This window comes from Oncorhynchus kisutch, linkage group LG3 (genome assembly GCF_002021735.2).
Source record: "Oncorhynchus kisutch isolate 150728-3 linkage group LG3, Okis_V2, whole genome shotgun sequence".
In the NCBI taxonomy this organism is placed as follows: Eukaryota; Metazoa; Chordata; class Actinopteri; order Salmoniformes; family Salmonidae; genus Oncorhynchus; species Oncorhynchus kisutch.
The window spans coordinates 22,784,260-22,805,836 of NC_034176.2; the positions used below are offsets into that span (position 1 = coordinate 22,784,260).

Below are 21,577 nucleotides of genomic sequence, written 5' to 3' on the forward strand. Positions count from 1 at the left end.
ATGTACATGTGATCACTGACCCACTCAGGAAGGAGAAGAACCAGTATGAGTCAGGAGAAAGAGATTCACTCTCTCTGACAACATCCAAAATGCCGTGTAAACTGCTAAATCTATGTGAGTATGAAACACATAAACTGGTCCGAATACAAAGTGCAAGGCTGGGATCGCTGAAATGGACATTTAACGGAGTCATACTGATGTTCATCTGGTGAGTATTCTGCAGAAGGATTCAGTTTGCGGTAATAACGGTAGTAGACAAGGAACGCCCACGAACCTTGATCAAGAATGTGTGCATGAAAATAAAGTATGAATGTTATTATAGATAGTGAATACATTCTAAAATAATGATGTATTACTTTTATCAATTGTATTTACTATTTTTAAAATTTTATTTACCATCCAACTTTTCTAGCCATACCAATAATATTTCAAATATATCAGGGACACATAAAAGTAATTTACTCCAATTTGCAACATTCTATAATAAAATACTGTTTTACATTGTAGCATTTTAATGTTCTGGAACAAGGAGTACCAAGAACACGACTATGTGGTCAGCTCTGTTACTGCTAAGGTCAAGGGAGTGGCCATGACCAGCTTGCCAGATGTTGGTGATATAGTATGGGATGTTGTAGATTACAGTGGGCCATCACAGGTGTGTGTGTGTGCATTCATACATTTGTGTTTTACGAATATTGTTGTTTTATTGTTGTATATTATACACATATTATATTTGTATTATACATGCATATATTTGTACATTGGTTCTGACTTTCTATACATTTGTTGGACTTTCTGTTTAAGGGAAAGAATTCATTTTTTGTGGTGACCAATGTCATTGTTACAAAAAATCAAAGGCAAGGAAAATGCCCTGAGGTAGAGTGCCAGTAGGACATCCCTACCCAATTCCTGTAAATTATAATGTCTGATATCACTTCTATTAACCACACTACTTGATGACTAGAACCAACTCATCTCCCAGGAGTCTGTGTATTACAGGTCCCTCCTTACGGAAAAGTGTGTTGGACAGACAAGGACTGTGTGAAGGGGTTCTGGGATCAGAACAGCCACGGTACAACTACAGCTGTCTACAACTTTTCTCCTGATCATTCTCCTATGTTTGTGTCATCTCTATCTGGTTAGACCATTAGTTCTTGCAAGGAGGGGAGGAATTTGTCCCTGATGTGTTGAGGTTTCAGATGGTCTGCTCTGTTTTCTCTGTCTTTACTGTAGGCAGATACATTCTGGTTATGTAAGGGTTACACAGTAGTAGTAAACATGTAGACACGTGATAATAGAACAGCTAGGACAATTTTTGTTATTATTTGTCACGTGAACCATATAATAGTTCAAATTGAACTCATTCTAAATTCCACATGTTGCTTTCCTTTCAGGGGTTCAGACAGGTGCATGTGTGAAGTTTGATGTAAAACAGAAAACATGTGAGGTGTCTACATGGTGCCCCATAGAAACCAAGAAAACGCCCCCCAAGTAAATAAGCTCACTATTATTTGTATTCTCATTATCAGTATGTGTGCCTGCCTTCCCCCTCTCATCATATTCAGTGTGATTTTACTTGCAGTCTCTGCAGAGGTTAGTTACTCAGTAAATCAAGTTATCTTCACTTCTACATAGACCACTGCCTGACAGCTATATTTATACTTTAGTTCCTCTAATGTGGGGGAAGCTCACCACATTACCGCTGCATGAGTGTATAGTCAAATATGATGAGGAACATTGTTTCAAAGTAGTTTCACAACAACTTTGGAATGAAAATTAAGGGATCTATCACGGAATCTGTAACACTTCAGCTTTAACGATTGAATAGAGCCCTAAACCGTCAGCTGTAAAAACATATTTTTTTCACAACTATGCTTCAATAGTGCAATTGATGACTGCTCTGACATCTAGGCCTGCTCTCTTGGCATCAGCTGAGAACTTCACAGTCCTCATCAAGAACAACATCAGATTCCCAAACTTTAACTTCATTAGGTGAGACTGCCCAATTCAATGTGAATAGATTTGTATTTTTAGCTTGCATACCACAGTTAAGTATATTATATATATTATATTCAGAGTAACCTTCACCACCCCACCTTTACATACTCAAAGGGTCATAATCACAAAAAACACAATTACATGAATTCATAAACAGATGGAAAACGAGCACCGTCTTTACATTCAGCTGATCTTACTAATGTGTGTTTGTCTCACAGAAGGAACATCCTCCCTGAGATGACGGACAGCTACCTGAAGCACTGCCAATTTAACAGGCGTACAGACCCCTGGTGCCCCATCTTCCGCCTCGGGGACATTGTGCAGGAGGCCAGAGAGAACTTCTCAGAGATGGCAGTTGAGGTGGGCTGCTCTGTTAGAGGGAATTTTTCAAATAACCACAAACTTACTCTATGATGCTCAATTATGTATGTATATCACTGATGTCTGCATCTATTTTGGCATTGCACATACTGGCAATTCATAACGGTGGACATATTTGATTACTTAATGAATTACAGAATGAAATCACCTTAATTACTTCAGATGTGAGAGGGTTTACATGATTGTCAGGTAAGGTTGACGTTGAGTAGATCATCTTCACCATGCTCTCTCACCAAAGGGTGGCGTCATTGGGATCCAAATTAAGTGGGATTGTAATCTGGACGGGTTCTTGCGGAACTGTCTGCCCAAATACTCCTTCCGCCGGCTGGATGAGAAGGAGAGCAACAGAACTCTGTACCCTGGTCTCAACTTCAGGTAATTGTGACTGGCCTTGTTCTTTTGGCCGAATGTTATAGACCATATATGGCGAGTTGACCCAATTCAAATGAGATTATGGAAAACTGTCAATCTATACTTTGTAATTGTAGACATCGGTGCATCCAGATATTACAGTGTAACATCGTTTTTTTTACAGTTTTATAACAACATGTGTTGGCAGGTTTGCTAGATATCAGACAGAAAAAGGTGTTGGGGAGAGAACCCTGTTTAAAGCGTTTGGGATCAGGTTTGATGTCATGGTATTCGGAAAGGTTTGTATGACTCATTAAGTCTTATCATTCAAACCTGCAATAATGATGATGGTAATCTAATGAATGAGCATATATTATTCTAATCAGTGCATGAATCAGAATAATACAAATGGTAATTTATCATGTGTGTTCTTTTAAAGGCAGGAAAATTCAGCATAATCCAACTGATCATCTATATTGGATCAACTCTATCCTATTATGCACTGGTGAGCTTTATTCAGATGTTTTTGTTCAACTTTTTTTGAAATTCAACATTTTAACAGGCAAAGAAGCCTACATTGACTGTGACTTTCCCCAGACCACGTTATTCATTGACTGGCTCATTGGGACCAGCTGCTTCTCTAAAGAAGCCAGACAGAACTACTCAGAGAAAAAGGTTGAATCTGTTCAGGACAGACAACAGGTAGGAGTGGGATGGCATTCCCCACTGGGGATTATACATACCCTCAAATCCACAGCAATATTTGCATTCCCATTGACTGAATGTTGGATGTAAATATGTGGTGAGACGCTGAACAATGGCACTGTTCTCCTTCTGTGTTCCAGTGCATTCTTTGTGTCTCGTTTGTGGACGAGAACCATATAAGAGTGGTGAAAAGATCACATAGGAAAAGTTTACAACAAGTGAAGCCCATGTCCGTTCACCCATTCAAGGTTAGCATAATTGTGTTTTCCCAAATACAGTAGATACTCACTTTTAAGCTCACTTTATGTTACCCTTCTCTTGTCTTTTATACAGTTACTGAGCAAGGTAAAACTATTGTATATAAGTACACATGACTACTGTAATATGTATGTATTGCACTCTTGTTGTCAGGACGACATAAGGCACCTGAGTGCCATGGCTGGTGTATTGCAGAAAGGGCACAGCATAGACAAGCAGCCCCAGGCTCTCCCTCGGCCCAGCCGTCCAGCCTGGTGTCTGTGTGGCTGCTGCCTCCCCTCCACCCATCCCCAGGAGCAGCTGTGCTGCAGGATGAACAGAGGTCGCTGCATCACCACCTCCTCCTTGTTTGAACAGCTGGTGCTGAGTAGGCCCTTGTTGGAGGCAGTGTTGCTGTACAGGGAGCCTCTTTGTGAGCTGACCGAGGGGGAGCAGTGGACCACCGCCATGCGCCACTGCGCCTACAATCAGTATATCACCTGGAGATTTGGGGCCCCACCCAGAGAAAGCCTTCCTGTCATACCTAGTTGTAGTGTGTGGAGAATCAGAGAGGAATACTCCAGCCAAGATGGAGAGTACACTGGCATGAGACCCAGAAGAACTACTTCTCCCCAGTCCAGCCCTAACACATAGCTTTAGGGAAGAGGGAGAGTCAGTGTTCTAGAAAGCAGTGTTCTATATAGAAATCAGAGACTGGTCCTCATCATGTAACAGCTGTATCATGCATTTGTACTGGTGTATTTATCTAATCTTCCATTCTGCATTAAGGTTAACATTTTCAACTTGATCATTATTCTCACCTATAGATATTGTGTCTATCCATCCCACTGTCTAGAGACCATGAATGATGAAAAGGGCTCCCAAGTGGCGCAGCGGTCTAAGGCGTTGCATCTCCGTGCTAGAGGCGTCACTACAGACCCTGGTTTGAATCCAGGCTGTATCACAATCCGCCGTGATTGGGAGTCCCATAGGGCGGTGCACAAATGGCCCAACGTTGTTCGGGCCGTCATTGTAAATAAAAAATGTTTCTTAACTGACTTGCCTAGTTAAATAAAGGTACAATTTAAAAATATATACAGTGGGGAGAACAAGTATTTGATAGACTGCCGATTTTACAGGTTTTCCTACTTACAAAGCATGTAGAGGTCTGTAATTTTTTTTATCATAGGTACACTTCAGAGAGAGACGGAATCTAAAACAAAAATCCAGAGAATCACATTGTATGATTTTTAAGTAATTAATTTGCATTTTATTGCATGACATAATTATTTGATCACCTACCAACCAGTAAGAAATCCGGCTCTCACAGACCTGTTAGTTTTTCTTTAAGAAGCCCTCCTGTTCTCCACTCATTACCTGTATTAACTGCACCTGTTTAAACTCGTTACCTGTATAAAAGACACCTGTCCACACACTCAATCAAACAGACTCCAACCTCTCCACAATGGCCAAGACCAGACAGCTGTGTAAGGACATTAGGGATAAAATTGTAGACCTGCACAAGGCTGGGATGGGCTACAGGACAATGGGCAAGCAGCTTGGTGAGAAGGCAACAACTGTTGGCGCAATTATTAGAAAATGGAAGAAGTTCAATCACCCTCGGTCTGGGGCTCCATGCAAGATCTCACCTCGTGGGGCATCAATGATCATGAGGAAGGTGATGGATCAGCCCAGAACTACACGGCAGGACCTGGTCAATGACCTGAAGAGAGCTGGGACCACAGTTTCAAAGAAAACCATTAGTAACAGACTACGCCGTCATGGATTAAAATCCTGCAGCGCACGCAAGGTCCCCCTGCTCAAGCCAGCGCATGTCCAGGCCCGTCTGAAGTTTGCCAATGACCATCTGGATGATCCAGAGGAGGAATGGGAGAAGGTCATGTGGTCTGATGAGACAAAAATTGAGCTTTTTGATCTAAACTCCACTCACCGTGTTTGGAGGAAGAAGAAGGATGAGTACAACCCCAAGAACACCATCCCAACCGTGAAGCATGGAGGTGGAAACATCATTCTTTGGGGATGCTTTTCTGCAAATGGGACAGGATGACTGCACCGTATTGTGGGGAGGATGGATGGGGCCATGTATCACGAGATCTTGGCCAACAACCTCCTTCCCTCAGTAAGAGCATTGAAGATGGGTCGTGACTGGGTCTTCCAGCATGTCAATGACCTGAAACACACAGCCAGGGCAACTAAGGAGTGGCTCCGTAAGAAGCATCTCAAGGTCCTGGAGTGGCCTAGCCAGTCTCCAGACCTGAACCCAATAGAACATCTTTGGAGGGAGCTGAAAGTCCGTATTGCCCAGCAACAGCCCCGAAACCTGAAGGATCTGGGGAAGGTCTGTATGGAGGAGTGGGCCAAAATCCCTGCTGCAGTGTGTGCAAACCTGGTCAAGAACTACAGGAAACGTATGATCTCTGTAATTGCAAAGAAAGGTTTCTGTACCAAATATTAAGTTCTGCTTTTCTGATGTATCAAATACTTATGTCATGCAATAAAATGCAAATTAATTACTTAAAAATCATACAATGTGATTTTCTGGATTTTTGTTTTAGATTCCGTCTCTCACAGTTGAAGTGTACCTATGATACAAAATTACAGACCTCTACATGCTTTGTAAGTAGGAAAACCTTCAAAATCAGCAGGGTATCAAATACTTCTCCCCACAAATACTTCTCCCCACTGTATATATATATATATATTTACATTTTAAAACTAAAAAAGATTGCGGAAGATCCATTATCTTAGATGACAATGAACTGGAGCTAACTGGAGAAGGAATTGTGTTATCATTTTGTTTGTCTGTCTGCATACATGTGACCTATTTCAATTATTTTTTATATTGAACAAATCTTTTTAACCATGTGCAATAAATGTAATTTTGAAAATATTGTTGACTTGATGATAATGTAATTTCACATCTTCTCCAGTTCTTGTGTGCATACAATAGTACATACCGTTTCTATGGATCCATTGTAGTCGATGTACAGTAGTTTTATTATGCCTCTATTCAGATGAGTTAGATTTGCGAAATGAGCCAGCGTCCGTTGCAGTGGAGATTTTAGCATGTAAATCTACGTGGGGCAAAATAATAAAAAAAGGTGGGATGCATGCCAGCAAAGCCACTACACTACACAACACTAAACAATACATGAATTGCACTATAACGGTGACAAACGGTTCCCACAAACTGGCCTACACAGAGCTGTCTTAACAGCAGAGTCCAACAGCAGTCCCAACACCTTACTACTGCTACACCTGGCTGTCAGGAGAGCCTTGTCTGGCAGCGAAACAGTTCATTCAGCCTCATTTACTGCCTTTTTTAAAAACATAGCTGATATGGCTGACTTACTTCAACAAATGTGGTTCCTACTGACATTTGAAATGTACAAACTATGGCATAAGGGGATGACAAACGGATAAGCGGCAATCCGTAATTTCGATAAAGACAATGAGTTCTTACAGTATTTTCCCTGTACACCAAGATAAATAACGGGGCATATAAGCAGACAATGAAAGCTCTTACAATATTTGATGATTACATTTCTCTAAAAACAGGCAATAGGCTAATTAAGAGAGGAAAAGGGACCAAATTATTAGTTTGAGGCACATGGGCAGCTAACAACTTACTAAACAACATACACTAAGTAACGTTATTACTTTCTTAGCTACAGTATACATAACTCCCTGGCATATTACATAATTTAATGCAGCAGAATACAATACATTTTTGGACTTCAAAACCACTCATTGTTTAAATTTGCGATTTCTAACTTGTTGTGTAATGTTTGTCCAATAGCCGATGAGCCCCGATAAGTTTTATCTATAATTTCTCTTCATTATTTATTTTCATGTGACAAGGATTAAAAAGGATTTATCAGTAGATTGTCAACTTCATTCATGATGATGACTGCTAGCTAAGATTTTGAAAGTATGATGTTGACATGATCAGTCCAATCAAAGCTACTGTACAAGTAACGTGATTTGACGTCATTTTATCTGTGGCCAATGACCTTGAGTCTTCTTGGATGGGCACTTCTAATGTCAGCAGCCAAAGGGCTAGAGTGTTTGAAGTCTCCCCTTACACTTCACGGTGACGTAGTTTCCCCATGAGTTACAGAACACTGAGCCAATCAAAGCGTCAAAATACATGCCGTATTTTCTGCTGGCTTTCCCCACCACCACAGAAAGCACTGAGCTAGGCTGAATCACCTGCATTTTGGAGCTGCCTTACTCAAGAAAACAAAAAGAGACCATGTTTGTTTGCAGCGTTCTTAACTCAATGATAAACTCGGCAAAAAAAGAAATGTCCTCTCACTGCCAACTGTGTTCATTTTCAGCTAACTTAACAAGTGTAAATATTTGTATGAACATAACAAGATTCAACAACTGAGACATAAACTGAACAAGTTCCATAGACATGTGACTAACAGAAATGGAATAAAGTGTCCCTGAACAAAGGTGGAGGTAAAAATCAAAAGTAACAGTCAGTATCTGGTGTGGCCACCAGCTGCATTAAGTACTGCAGTGCATCTCCTCCCCATGGACTGCAACAGATTTGCCAGTTCTTGCTGTTACCCCACTCTTCCACCAAGGCACCTGCAAGTTCCCAGACATTTCTGGGGGGAATGGCCCAAGCCCTGATCCTCCGATCCAACAGGTCCCAGACGTGCTCAATGGGATTGAGATCCGGGCTCTTCGCTGGCCATGGCAGAACACTGACATTCCTGCAAGACAGAAATCACGCACAGAACAAGCAGTATGGCTGGTGGCATTGTCATGCTGGAAGGTCAAGTCAGGATGAGACTGCAGGAAGGGTACCACGTGAGGGAGGAGGATGTCTTCCCTGGAACGCACAGCGTTGAGATTGCCTGTAATCTCCCGGGTGGCGCAGTGGTCTAAGGCACTACACTGCAGTGCTAGCTGCCCCACCAGAGACTCTGGGTTCGAGCCCAGGCTCTGTCGCAGCCTGCCGTGACCGGGAGGTCCATGGGGCAATGCAAAATTGGCCTAGTGTCGTCCGGGTTAGGGAGGGTTTGGCCAGTAGGGATATCCTTGTCTTATCGCACACTAGCGACTCCTGTGGCGGGCCGGGCGCAGTGCACGCTAACCAGGTCGCCAGGTGCACAGTGTTTCCTCTGACACATTTGTGCGGCTGGCTTCCGGGTTGGATGCGTGCTGTGTTAAGAAGCAGTGCAGCTTGGTTGGGTTGTGTTTCAGAGGACGCATGGCCTTTGACCTTTGTCTCTCCCGAGCCCGTATGGGAGTTGTAGCGATGAGACAAGATAGTAACTACTAATAATTGGATACCACGAAATTGGGGAGAAAAGGGGGTAAAAAATGTTTATTTGTCATTTTTAAAGAGATTGCTAACTGATATGTGACACGCATTAATGCAAAATGACTTGCAAAACAGGCAAGCCCCTCCCCAAAAAATGTATGACCACTGGTCAGTTGTAGTTTTCTTACTAGCCATGAAGATGATTTTACTATTATCTCAGCAGGCTGTGGGTGTGAGACCTGTTTACCTCTTGTATTACTCCCATTGCTAGTTTGCTACAGTATATCCATAACTCAGAAGACAGGCTGCTGGAGCTGTCAGAGCTGCCTCTGCTGTTTGTTTGATTATAAAACATGAGGAATTATTGTGGCTAAGAACAAAGTGGTGGGAGCTGTCTTTAGATGAATCCAGTTTCTGGATGTGTTTGGGTAAATAGGGGCTTCAATAATTCAGTTTGTATTACAAAGCCATCTATATTAAGTCAGAGTGGATGATGTGTGATTGTATCACTTTGTCTCTACACTTGTTTCCTCTTGTGTCCTTGTCTAACCTGTTATACTGCAGGTGTGTCTGTACGGTGCAAAAGTCTTACCAGGAGCCTGACTCAGTGATCAGCTCTGTCACCACCTAGGTGAAGGACATTGCCTTCCCCAACATCTCTGATCTGGGTGCCTGTGTGTGGGATTTGTCTGATTACAACATCCCCTCTCAGGTAGCATCATATACTCAATACACTTAATCTACAGTTGGTAGTTTTGGTCAGTTTCAGTTCAAATTGTATTTAACTGTTTTTATATTTGTGAATAAGGGGATTTGTTTGAGGAAAATGTGATCTTTGTCTGGCAGACTGACATGATCGTCACCCCCAATCAAACTCAACTGAGCTGTCCAAAGGTACGTTTCTGATTTCTTCTTTAAAATACACTGAGAAGTATATTAGGCTATATTGTGAAACATTATGTTATTGTTTGAATTGAACACTACTAAAAATACATTGTAAAATGTATAATGAGACTGTAGTTACACATTAATACATTTACTTATACAACCTTTATTTCAATTGTAGTCAAAAAGGTATTTGAATGTTAGTGAAATGTGATCCTGTATCTTCTTAAGTGACTGCACAGAGGGATCCAGTGATGTCCGTGGCAACGGTAAACCTCCATGTCTTGCTAATGAATCCTTGTAGAATTGTTAACAAGGGCAGCAACCAGCAAAGAGATGGCTGAAACATTTATTCAGTGTCATAAGTAAATACATATCTACTGCTCCAGAGAAATGTGTCCTAAAATTCATTAACATTTTCTGAATCATCCTGCAATATATTTGAATAACTATATAGCAATGTCTCTAATCATATTAATCTCTTCAAAGGTATGTAGACAGGGCTATGCGTAAAGTACTCAGAGACTGTCAATACCTGTGAGGTGCCATCTTGGTGTCCTCTTGAAATAGACACTAACCTACCTGAGTAAATAAGAACACATTACAGTGCATTCTGAAAGTATTCAGACCCCTTGACTTTTTCCAAATTTTGTTACGTTACAGCCTTACTCTAAAATGGATAAAATAGTTTTTTTCCATCATCAATCTACACACAATACCCCATGATGACAATGAAAAACAACAGAGATATCACACTTTACTCAATTAGTTGACGAACGTTTGGCAGTGATTACAGCATCTAGTCTTGGGTGACGCTATAAGCTTGGCACAATTGTATTTGGGGAGTTTCTCCCATTCTTCTCTGAAGAAACTCTCAAGCTGTCAGGTTGGATGGGGAGCGTCGCTGCACAGCTATTTTCAGGTCTCTCCAGAGATGTTCAATCAGGTTCAAGTCCGGGCTCTGGCTGGGCTACTCAAGGACATTCAGAGACTTGTCCCGAAGCCACTCCTGCGTTGTCTTGGCTTGGCTGTGTGCTTAGGGTCGTTGTCCTGTTGGAAGGTGAACCTTCGCCCCAGTCTGAGGTCTGGCTCAGGTTTTCATCAAGGATCTCTCTGTACTTTGCTCCATTCATCTTTCCCTCGATCCTGACTAGTCTCCCAGTCCCTGTTGCTGAAAAACATCCCCACAGCATGATGCTGCCACCACCATGCTTCACCGTAGGTGATGGTGCCAGGTTTCCTCCAGACGTGACTCTTGAAATTCAGGCCAAAGAATTCAATCGTGGTTCCTTTAGGCCAGAGAATCTTGTTCCTTGTGGTCTGACGGTCCTCTAGGTGCCTTTTGGAAAACTCCAAGCAGGCTGTCATGAGCCTTTATACTAAGGAGCGGCTTCCGTCTGGCCAGTCTACCATAAAGGCCTGATGGGTAGAGTGCTGCAGAGATGGCTGTACTTCTGTAAGGTTCTCCCATCTCCACAGAGGAACTCTCGAGCTCGTTAGAGTGACCATCGGGTTCTTGGTCACCTCCCTGACCAAGGCTCTTCTCCCCTGATTGCTCAGTTTGGCCAGGCGGCCAGCTCTAGTCTTGGTGCTTCCAAACTTCTTCCATTTGAGAATGATGGAGGCCACTGTGTTCTTGGGGACCATCAGTGTTGCAGAAATGTTTTGGTACCTTTCCCCAGATCTGTGCCTAGATGCAATTCTGTCTCGGAGCTCTACGGAAAATTATTTCGACCTCATGGCTTGGTTTTTGCTCTGACATGCACTGTCAACTGTGGGATTTAATAAATAGGTGTGTGCCTTTCCAAATAATGTTCAATTGAATTTACCACAGGTGGACTCCAATCAAGTTGTAGAAACATCTCAAGGATGGTCAATGGAACCAGGATGCACTGGAGCTCAATTTCAAGGGTCTGAATACTTCTGTAAATAAGGTATTTCTGTTTTAATTCTAAAAACCAGTTTTTGCTTTGTCATTATGGGTTAGTGTGTGTAGATTGCTGAGGATTTTATTTATTTAATCCATTTTAGAATAAGGACGTAACGTAACAAAATGTGGAAAAAGTCAAGGGGTCTGAATACTTTCCAAAGGCACTGTATGTTTGTGTTGCACTCAAGTGAAAGATGTAGGAATAAAGGCAGGACACCTGCTTAAGAGTTTTATTTTATTCTGCAGAATACCCCATATTTTCTCCATTAGTCTCTTGCAGAAGAAACATTTTGGCTGATGTTAACCCTTCATATCTGAAGCAATCTGATTTCAATCGCACATCAGACCCCAACTGTCCCATCTTCCGCTTCAAGACATGGTCACTGAAACTGTGGAAGACATTCAGACCATGGCTATATGTAGCCACTCACTTTCTTTTCTAAGGTCCCATTTAGAATTGACTCTGCATAAGCCCATATTAGATATTCTTGAACTTATTCTCAGCAGTTATGCCGTGTTTGGTTTGTGTCACAATTTAATAAGGTCTTTGTCCATGTCCATCAGGCTATAGGCTATTTGGGCAGTAGTGTAACTCTGTGGTATATATACACTAAGTATACCAAACATTAGGGACTCTTTCCTAACATTGAGTTGCACCTCCCCCCACTTCAGTCTCAATTTGTCGGGGCATGGTCTACACAAAGTGTCAAAAGTGTTCCTCAGGGTTGTAGGCCCATGTTGACTCCAATGCTTCGTGCAGTTGTGTCAAGTTAGCTGGATGTCCTTTGGGTGGTGGACCATTCTTCATACACACGCGAAACTGTTGCGCATGAAAAACCCAGCATTATTGCAGTTATTCACACAAACCGATGCGCCTGGCCTGGCAAAAACTACCATATCCCATTCACTTAAATATTTTGTCTTGCCCATTCACCCTCTGAATGACACACACACACACAATCTTTCTTTAACCTGTCTCCTCCCATTCATCTATACTGATTGAAGTGGAATTAACAAGTGACATCAATAAGGGATCATAGCTTTCACCTGGTCAGTCTTTCATAGAAAGAGAAGGTGTTCTTAATGTTTTGTATATTCTGTGTAAAATTAGCTAAATAGCTGAATTTTGAAATTAGACTATATCATGGTTATGTTGTTAAGGGTGGCGTTCTTTGGATTATGATTGGCTGGAGCTGGGACCTGTGGCCCTAAGTACTCTTTCCGCAGGCTGGACATAAAAACTCTGAGAACAATGTACAGTTGAAGTCGGAAGTTTACATACACCTTAGCCAAATACATTTAAACTCAGTTTTCACAATTCCTGACATTTAATCCCAGTAAAAATTCCCTGATTTAGGTCAGTTAGGATCACCACTTTATTTTAAGAACGTGAAATGTCAGAATAATAGTAGAGAGAATGATTTATTTCAGCTTTTATTTCTTTCATCACATTCCCAGTGGGTCAGAAGTTTACATACACTCAATTAGTATTTGTTAGCATTGCCTTTAAATCGTTTAACTTGGGTTAAACTTTTCGGGTAGCCTTCCACAAGCGTCCCACAATAAGTTGGGCGAATTTTGGTCCATTCCTCCTGACAGAGCTTGTGAAACTAAGTCAGGTTTATAGGCCTCCTTACTCTTACACCTTTTCAGTTCTGCCCACACATATTCTATAGGATTGAGGTCAGGGATTTGTGATGGCCACTCTAATACCTTGACTTTTTGTCCTTAAGTCATTTTGCCACAACTTTGGAAGTATGCTTGGGGTCAATGTCCATTTGGAAGACCCCCATTTGCGACCAAGCTTTAACTTCCTGACTGATGTCTTGAGATGTTGCTTCAATATATCCACATAATTTTTCTACCTCATGATGCCATCTATTTTGTGAAGTGCACCAGTACCTCCTGCAGCAAAGCACCCCCACAACATGATGGTGTTCTTCGGCTTGCAAGCCTCCCCCTTTTTCTCCAAACATAACGATGGTCATTATGGCCAAAATGTTATATTTTTGTTTCATCAGACCAGAGGACATTTCTCCAAAAAGTACAATCATTGTCCCCATGTGTAGTTGCAAACCGTAGTCTGGCTTTATTATAGCGGTTTTATAGCAGTGGCTTCTTCCTTGCTGAGCGGCTTTTCAGGTTATGTCGATAAAGGACTAGTTTTACTGTGGATATAGATACTTTTGTACCTGTTAACTCCAGCATCTTCACACGGCCCTTTGCTGTTGTTCTGGGATTGATTTGCAATTTTCGCACCAAAGTACGTTCATCTCTAGGAGGCAGAACGCATCTCCTTCCTGAGCAGTATGACAGCGGAGTGGTCCAATGGTATTTATACTTGCATACAATTGTTTGTACAGATGAATGTGGTGCCTTCAGGCATTTGGAAATTGCTCCCAAGGATGAACCAGACATATGGAAGTCTACAACAAAAAAATTCTGAGGTCTTGGCTGATTTTTAAAATGTTTCCCATGATGTCAAGCAAAGAGTCACTGAGTTTGAAGGTAGGCCTTGAAATACATCCACAAGTACAACTCCAATTGACTCAAATGATGTCAATTAGCCTATCAGAAGCTTCTGAAGCCATGACATAATTTTCTGGAATTTTCTAAGCTGTTTAAAGACAGTCAACTTAGTGTATGTAAACTTCTGACCCACTGGAATTGTGATACAGTGAATTAAGTGAAATAATCTGTCTGTCTGTGTCATGCACAAAGTAGATGCCCTAACTGACTTGCCAAAACTATTGTTTGTTAATAAGAAAATTGTGTAGTGGTTGAAAAATGAGTTAATGACTCCAACCTAAGTGTATGTAATCTTCTGACTTCAACTGTAGCCCCTGGATACAACTTTAGGTGAGATCAATGAACATGTGGGCACAATACTCTAAAGAGAATACATATAGCTTTTCAATAAGACTTATTTCCACAGGTTTGCAAAGTACTACAAAACCACTGATAATGTGTAAACAAGGACCTTGAAGCCATGCTTTTTTTGTCCAGACCTTTACCCACCTCCAATATCCAGCCCCTGCCACTAAACATCATGCATACACTCGTATTTCCTTAACTTTCTAACTAAGCCTCTTCAGTGTACAACCTATCAAACTGCTCTGAAGGTTAGCCAGAATGCTTGCTTATGTGCACATACCATAATCCAGGGATGAGAAATGCGTTGTACTCCGAATTGTCCCTTTATCTCAACTGTTACACCGATAAGATTGAACGACTGCTAGTTACAGAAAACTGCCCTTTTCATCCTAATGCTAGGTAGCAGAAGCAAGAGCAGCCGTTTTGGAATAGCAGTGTCAGCCAATAAGCTCCTTTGTTGTTCAACAGAACATTCCATAACAGCGGCAGTGGCTACTGCTAGCTAGCATGAGAACGAAAACAGCAGTTTACTTAAACTTGCAGTCGTTCAATCTCCTCAATGTTACAGTTGGGATAATGGGACAATTCGGCATACAACTAATTTCTCATCCCTACATTGAGGTACGTTTCCCGAGCCATATCTCGCACCGGCTCCGCTGTGTTTGAATCTAAACAGGAAACCTGTTCGACCCCAGTGCAGCTGTAAGCAAGCGTAGGGTCGGAATCTATAATGGCTACTCTAAAGTTATTTGCTACCTGATAACAAGGAACATATCAATATTAAGAAAATCATTTTAATATGGAAATTGTATTTTGCATCATTTATCAACAAAATAACAAACAAGCGTTATTATAGAATGTAGAAAATAATTTTTACAATTATCGCCTTTTCGGGAATATATTTCCTCTTCCCATCCCTCCACGTCCTCGACCCCTAGCAGCCACTGGGAGAGGAGACAAAGCAAATTGTTCAATCAACATACATTATTACAATAATCTGCTTCCATAATTTATGTAGCAAATCCAATAGGATACTAGCCTGGGCCTAGATCTCTTTGTGCTCCTGCTAACGCCAACTCAATTGCCATCATAGTCAAGCCAAACATGTTTGGCATCACAATGACTGACAATGAGTTGGCATGATGGCACACACAGGCCAGTTGGAATCAAAGAAGATCTGATTAGGCCCAGAATGTAATAAAATCTATACCTTGTGCTTTGAGAATGGCAGCTTTGCCTCTCCCAGCTCCAGCTCCCTGGTTCTTGTTCTTCATACTCTTTAGCATTGGTGCATTCTTCAGCATGTCTGGTAGAATAAGGAATCGAATCTTGCTGCCTCGGATGTACACTTGCTCCAGCTGGGCTACACGGCCGTCTCTGTGAGTCACTGTGATGTTGGCCATCTGGAGGGGACAGAATGTTGAATGAGAAATACATCAAATTAGATTAGGGAGGGGTTGGGGGTAGGTTGTAGAGGACTACTTTATGAGGGATTCAGAGAAAAGATATGCGTATTTATAAATCATAATATTAAAATATAGACTAGTAAGGAACTTAGAACTTAAGAGAACTTGATGCAACATGTTCAGAATGATACTTTCTATACAATTGTAATTCGTGTTAGGCATGAAATCCACTTTAACGTTTGAGACGCTTATTACCTGGCAGTTCATGTTGTCCTCAGCTTCAATGAGTTTCCCCCGGTACACCTCCCCGGTGTTGGTCTCGCAGGTAACGATGTGGCCCTCAGCTTCATGAAGGACTTTGATTGGCACTCCAATGGACATCTTTCTGAGCACCACCACAAATACAGTAATGATTTTAGTCAAATATAAAACAGCTTCTGGTTGATGTTATTTGGCACTAAAATCAGTAGTTAAACGTTAGTAGCTAAAACAGGATGAATGGAATTGGCTAGCTGGATGTTAGCTAGCTAGGCTTGGTAGCTAACGTTGGCTAACGATACATATCTAACGTTAGCGCCGAATGATACGTACTGTAGCTAGCTCATTTCCATGTGCACTGCTATAATTCTAATAGCTAGATAGATGATGATGATAACCGTAATATCTTACCGTGTAAATCCTTGCAAACAAGTTCGTGGAAATTATTAAGCTAGATAGCTAATATTTTTATTTAGGTCTAAATATAGGTGAATGGCAAAGATGTCCTGCTTGTTTGAAAGCTAGCCTCTCCAGCCCCGTGTATTTCCTGTTTGACTGATTCATAGCCATGGCAAAGATGTTTTATAACTAATAGCTCATTGTTCTATCTGTGGCGATGCAGGGTGAAAACTAGAGCGAGAACTGTATGTACTGCCACCTACTGATGTCATGCCAATGGTGCAGTTTAGTTCACTACTAAAGCTTTTTTCTTTTACAGACAACACTCAATCCAATTTATTACGTTTTTTTATATTCCATCTATAGTATGAACAACAATTCAGCGACTCGAATAATGTGGGATACACTCTGTGATAGATGTTGTTCTTGTTTGCGACCAGGGTTATTTTGGTGGCAGTGTAGTTTCTGGATCCACTTTTAAGTGTGTGTGTGTGCGCGCGCTATTAACAACATTTGGGTGTGCGGGCGCTACCAGCCACCGGAAGTGAGTTTGACTCGCAATCCTCGTTCGTATCAATTATTTGAAGAAACCCAGCTAGCTATCTGAACAGAACTAGTTTAGCGATCAGTACAAGAAAACACTAAACAATTCACATGAATCCACTTTAAATGATCTAACAGTTAGTGGGCGAATTGACTATTAAGTCGACCAACTAGATGTAAATAATGATATGTTCTAGGGTACACTGATTTGGTTGCTAGCGCCAGGCAGTGCTAGCCAACACCCTCATGAGGCAATCCAACTCCGGAGGATTAACTAGCTACCGACCGTAAGCAAGTCTAACTAGTTTGTGATTTGCATCTAGCAGCAAAGAACAAACCAACATAATGTCAGGTACGTGTGCTCTAGTTATCTAGAGTGTTTTTGAAATGTCACGTTTGGTAGTAGAATCCACCTAACTTAGCTAGCTAACCACCAATTATTTAACCTTTATTTAACGAGGCAAGGCAATTAAGAACAAATTATTATTTACAATGACGGCCTACCCCGGCCGAACCCTCAACTAACCCGGACGACGCTGAGCCAATTGTGCGCCACCCTAAGGGACTCCCGATCACGCCCGGTTGTGTTACAGCCCGGGATCGAACCAGGGAATCCCATCCATCTCATGACATTGTCACATGTAAATAGCACTTGCTGTGTTTATCAGTGGTCCTAAAGAAATGTCCAATCCATTAGAAAAACATTAGTTAGCTAGCTACAGTAGTTATTTACTTTTGTAAACATGATTTTAATTAATTTGGAGAAGCTTGCCACAACAGAAAGAAACTGACATATTATAGGCCTGGTGAGCCCAGTAGCTAAGATTGTGTAATTCTTTCCATCAGCCTCATCACATCTTGTTTTTGACAGATGATGCTGTCCTGCTGAATGTACCCGTCATTCGGCAGCTGTACCACTGGGACTGTGGATTAGCCTGCTCCAGAATGGTTTTGAAGTATGAGGACATTTCATCATATACTGCATACAGACATGGGTCTGCATTTGAACTACAGTGCATTGTGTTGGTGAAGACTTCATCATATACAATAATTTGGCAGGTACCTCCACCCTGTGAGTGATGAGGAGTTTCAGGGTGCTTGCTGGGAGTTGAAGCTGACGCAGAGTGTTTGGACAATTGACTTGGCCTACCTCATGTGCCAGCTGAGGGTCCGGCACCGCTTCTGCACTCAGACACTGGGTGTTGACAAGGGCTTCAGGAATCAGGTAATGAGTCAACACTTTGTAGGCCATCACAAGTACAATAGTTATAATGTAAGGTTAAGTACATTTAATTATCATGTAGCCCACCATAACAAATGTCCTTAACTAATACGTACCTGAGAGACTTACTATGTTTGTTTCTTTCATCTGTTTCCAGTCCTTCTACAAAAAGCATTTTGACACTGAGGAAGACAGAGTCAACGAACTCTTCCTAAAGGCTGAAAGCAAGGGTGTGGTGGTGAATAAATGGTTAGTTAACTTTGTGAAAAACTTGCACGGATAAAGAAAAAAGACCAATTGTTCCAAATCTACCAGCTTGTCTGATTAGTAATAGTTTTTTTACAGACCTAGACAGAAAATAACTAAGAGATGCTAACTTTCTGCCTTTTTGAATGTCACCTGTAGCTCTGTGACAATTCAGGAAATCCAGGAACATATTTACCAGGGCCATGTGGCCATAGTGCTGGTCAACGCTGTGGTTCTGGTGTGTGAACTCTGCTCTTCGCCTGTCAAGTACTGCTGTTTCCTGCCTGTGGGACAGAAGTGCTTCTGCAGGAAGCCAGAATACCAGGGTCACTTTGTGGTGGTGTGCGGCTTCAACCGGAGCACTGGCTGCATCTTCTACAACAACCCTGCCTACTCAGACCGTTAGTCCTCCCTCTACACATTTCCAACAGTCGACAGGGCCACCGACTTACTAGACCCATATATTCATTAAGTATAAGTGTGGAATAAATCACATTGTGTTTTTTCGCATTCCAAGTTCTAAATCTAAGTGCTTCATAATAAATTGCACAATAACATAACACCTGTACCTGTCTCTGTGCCCTACATGGGGCTTTGCATGAACATGTAACCAGAGGGTGAAAAGTTAACCATGTTCTTGTCAGTAAGCACAGAGAGATTGAGTAAGAGTGAAAATATCACATTGACAGAAAGCCTTTGTGTGTTTTGCTTACAGGCGTGTGTTGCACCAGCATTAGTAACTTTGAAGAGGCTCGAATGAGCTACGGGACAGATGAGGATATTCTGTTCATCTTCAAGGAGAGCTGATGGCTTAGGGACAATGAAGATGCAGATGGTCTCCACATCGCTATGGTGCCCCATCCTCACTATGATGACACATCAGTGGGTCTACAGGTCCCTGAACTGGGACTGCTGGTTCCAGCTCTAGCCCAGTGTTGTAGATGGTCCCGGGCTGTCCTTTCCAGTGCTAACTGACTGCTCACAGAACACACATCACTCCCAACGTCACCACACCTGCCTCACTTCACATAGCCCATGCTAGTCGTCAGTGTGTAAAGGAATAATCACTGAAGACATAGATAAAGTGTGGTTTTAAGTTGGTTGGGGGACAAGCAGATAGTTGAAATAGAATAAAGGAATTTTTCCTGTGTCCCATTTTGTTTAGTTTTACTTCAGTTAGTTGATTCTACCAATTGACGTGTGAAGGGTGAGCAGTGCAGGACTAGAAAATCCTATTTCTAATGCTGGGTGGAAAAAATAACATGACACTCAAGTTGATTCTAGACTTGTAGAGGAGGACAAAACAATGCACATACAAGGGCTTATGGCAACATGATGCTATCTTTGGTTTTACCTGGTGTCATGCAAGTCTGATGGGCCATGTATTGCTGCTTTCCTCCCCTTAGAATAGGCTTGTCTTATTTTATTAATAATTATTTTGATACTGTTTGTTGAACTTCATGTATTATTTAGTATTTTCTAATAACATGGAATTGAGGGAGAAATTGTTTTTGAAAGACTCAGGTAATTAATGTCCATAGAGTCTGATGTGTTGTACTACAATAGCAAACCCATGTTACAAATGTATTTTCTTTAATGCAATACACCTTGACCCATTTCCTGTTTATGGAACCAAATCTGCCTGGCATGCCTAGGTGTCAGTCATCAGGACATCATGTTCAACCTCAGCCTGCTGCTTTGTACAGACTTTGCTTTTGTTGTGTGAACCGATGATTACAGTCCATGTCAGTGTCATTCACATCAAGGAGATTATTATAGAGAATCAGCTATAGTTTCAACTGAAGGCAGTGGAGGCTGGTGGGAGGAGCTATAGGAGGATGGGCCCATTGTAATGGCTGGCATGGAATTAATGGAACTGTATCAAACATGGAAACCACATGTTCGAGTCCGTCCCATTAATTCCATTCCAGCCATTACAATCAGCCTGATCCTCCTATAGCTCATCCCACCAGCCTCCACTGTCTGACGTTTTTTCAGTGTTGCACTACATGCCTCGATCTCCATGCTCTTTGAGTTTGGAAAAGGGAGAATGGAGACACAGTGGAAAGTGTGAAGTACTCGGTACGAGGTAGATGGATGCCTTGCAGGTTTTGCTTCAGTATATGACTCAACACTACCTTCCGAGTTTTAAAGGAATTATTAGATCATAAGATATTTTCTGTTGAAAATAGCAATCAAGTGGAGGCAACACACAGAATGACTTCATTATTCTCTTTCAACATTTGTTTTTATATTTTGGTATCATGGATGATGTTATTGCACTTTGGTTTTTTTACCAGCCATAATTATGTATTATTTAATTTTCATTTTACCATGATAACATATTTTCCCAATCTAGATGGAATGACTGATTTATTCCTGCTTGTGTATTTTTGTTATGAACAAATGGAATGTGTTAAAATGGCTTTATTTTTATGAAATATACAATTCCATTTATGTACTGTACTCATTAAAATAATTTGAACACATTCTTTGGTTTAGCTTATGGCTGGCTTGTTTGGTGTGTTAATAATCTTGATAGCACTAATCATGTCTTCCTCAGCATTGACCTCATGTCCTCTTATTGAGATAGCCTACTGTCTACAGTGCAGCACGTCTCTTTGTTTAGTTGTACCTTCAGGTCATGTCGATCTTCTACTTCTTGATAATGTTTGGCTTGAAATCATGCTTGGATTGCCCTGGTGAGCTCCTCTGAATAGTCCCCATACCTCCCAGTCATCTGCCGATATAGTAGTGCAAACTACTTATGCAAATGTAATATACCAGGGTTTTATTATCGTGTAACTGAACATGATACAGGTTAGACCAGACAGTATTGT

At 41.4% G+C, this 21,577-nt stretch overlaps 3 protein-coding genes across 8 annotated transcripts; 2 read left to right on the forward strand and 1 right to left on the reverse strand.

The window, feature by feature from the left end:
• The first annotated feature begins 19 nt into the window (after positions 1-19).
• Positions 20-5,109, forward strand: LOC109878126 (P2X purinoceptor 4-like). 4 transcript variants are annotated; one of them, XM_020470340.2, is made up of 13 exons: positions 20-208; positions 508-655; positions 805-876; positions 1,000-1,072; positions 1,395-1,491; positions 1,912-1,992; positions 2,217-2,358; positions 2,618-2,754; positions 2,915-3,029; positions 3,170-3,235; positions 3,328-3,432; positions 3,576-3,683; positions 3,847-5,109. In XM_020470340.2, exons 1-13 carry the CDS (start codon positions 90-92, stop codon positions 4,324-4,326), a joined length of 1,743 nt encoding a protein of 580 aa, XP_020325929.1. In that variant the 5' UTR covers positions 20-89; the 3' UTR covers positions 4,327-5,109. The 4 variants fall into 4 exon arrangements, with proteins under 4 accessions (XP_020325929.1, XP_020325936.1, XP_020325944.1 ...); XM_020470347.2 differs by having other exon boundaries at positions 2,939-3,029; XM_020470355.2 differs by lacking the exon at positions 805-876.
• Positions 5,110-15,439: 10,330 nt separating this feature from the next.
• LOC109878162 (small nuclear ribonucleoprotein Sm D3) lies at positions 15,440-16,901 on the reverse strand. 2 transcript variants are annotated; one of them, XM_020470384.2, is made up of 4 exons: positions 16,739-16,901; positions 16,325-16,454; positions 15,874-16,066; positions 15,440-15,607 (listed from the first exon to the last, which is right to left on the reverse strand). In XM_020470384.2, the coding sequence occupies exons 2-4, from the start codon at positions 16,448-16,450 to the stop codon at positions 15,543-15,545; spliced, it is 384 nt and encodes a 127-aa protein (XP_020325973.1). In that variant the 5' UTR covers positions 16,451-16,454; positions 16,739-16,901; the 3' UTR covers positions 15,440-15,542. The 2 variants fall into 2 exon arrangements, with proteins under 2 accessions (XP_020325973.1, XP_020325979.1); XM_020470390.2 differs by having other exon boundaries at positions 15,442-15,607; positions 16,325-16,450; positions 16,739-16,865.
• On the forward strand, positions 16,370-21,226 carry LOC109878145 (protein GUCD1). Of its 2 annotated transcripts, none has more exons than XM_020470366.2 (6): positions 16,370-16,475; positions 18,141-18,225; positions 18,329-18,494; positions 18,649-18,740; positions 18,897-19,138; positions 19,453-21,226. In XM_020470366.2, the coding sequence occupies exons 1-6, from the start codon at positions 16,418-16,420 to the stop codon at positions 19,542-19,544; spliced, it is 735 nt and encodes a 244-aa protein (XP_020325955.1). In that variant the 5' UTR covers positions 16,370-16,417; the 3' UTR covers positions 19,545-21,226. The 2 variants fall into 2 exon arrangements, with proteins under 2 accessions (XP_020325955.1, XP_020325962.1); XM_020470373.2 differs by having other exon boundaries at positions 16,372-17,621.
• The last annotated feature ends 351 nt before the right edge of the window (positions 21,227-21,577 follow it).

What these genes read in the sequence shown, in the direction of transcription:
- LOC109878145 (XM_020470366.2), top strand. Translation starts at nt 16,418, where the DNA reads ATGAAGGACTTTGATTGGCACTCCAATGGACATCTTTCTGAGCACCAC. An exon ending in GGTGTGGTGGTGAATAAATG is followed by an intron (nt 18,741 to 18,896) that starts GTTAGTTAACTT and finishes TGTCACCTGTAG; the next exon opens with CTCTGTGACAATTCAGGAAA. An exon ending in CAACCCTGCCTACTCAGACC is followed by an intron (nt 19,139 to 19,452) that starts GTTAGTCCTCCC and finishes TTTTGCTTACAG; the next exon opens with GCGTGTGTTGCACCAGCATT.
- LOC109878162 (XM_020470384.2), bottom strand. Translation starts at nt 16,450, where the DNA reads ATGTCCATTGGAGTGCCAATCAAAGTCCTTCATGAAGCTGAGGGCCAC. An exon ending in AGGACAACATGAACTGCCAG is followed by an intron (nt 16,067 to 16,324) that starts GTAATAAGCGTC and finishes TGTCCCCTCCAG; the next exon opens with ATGGCCAACATCACAGTGAC. An exon ending in TGCCATTCTCAAAGCACAAG is followed by an intron (nt 15,608 to 15,873) that starts GTATAGATTTTA and finishes CTCCTCTCCCAG; the next exon opens with TGGCTGCTAGGGGTCGAGGA.
- LOC109878126 (XM_020470340.2), top strand. Translation starts at nt 90, where the DNA reads ATGCCGTGTAAACTGCTAAATCTATGTGAGTATGAAACACATAAACTG. An exon ending in CCAAACTTTAACTTCATTAG is followed by an intron (nt 1,993 to 2,216) that starts GTGAGACTGCCC and finishes TTTGTCTCACAG; the next exon opens with AAGGAACATCCTCCCTGAGA. An exon ending in ATGTCATGGTATTCGGAAAG is followed by an intron (nt 3,030 to 3,169) that starts GTTTGTATGACT and finishes GTTCTTTTAAAG; the next exon opens with GCAGGAAAATTCAGCATAAT.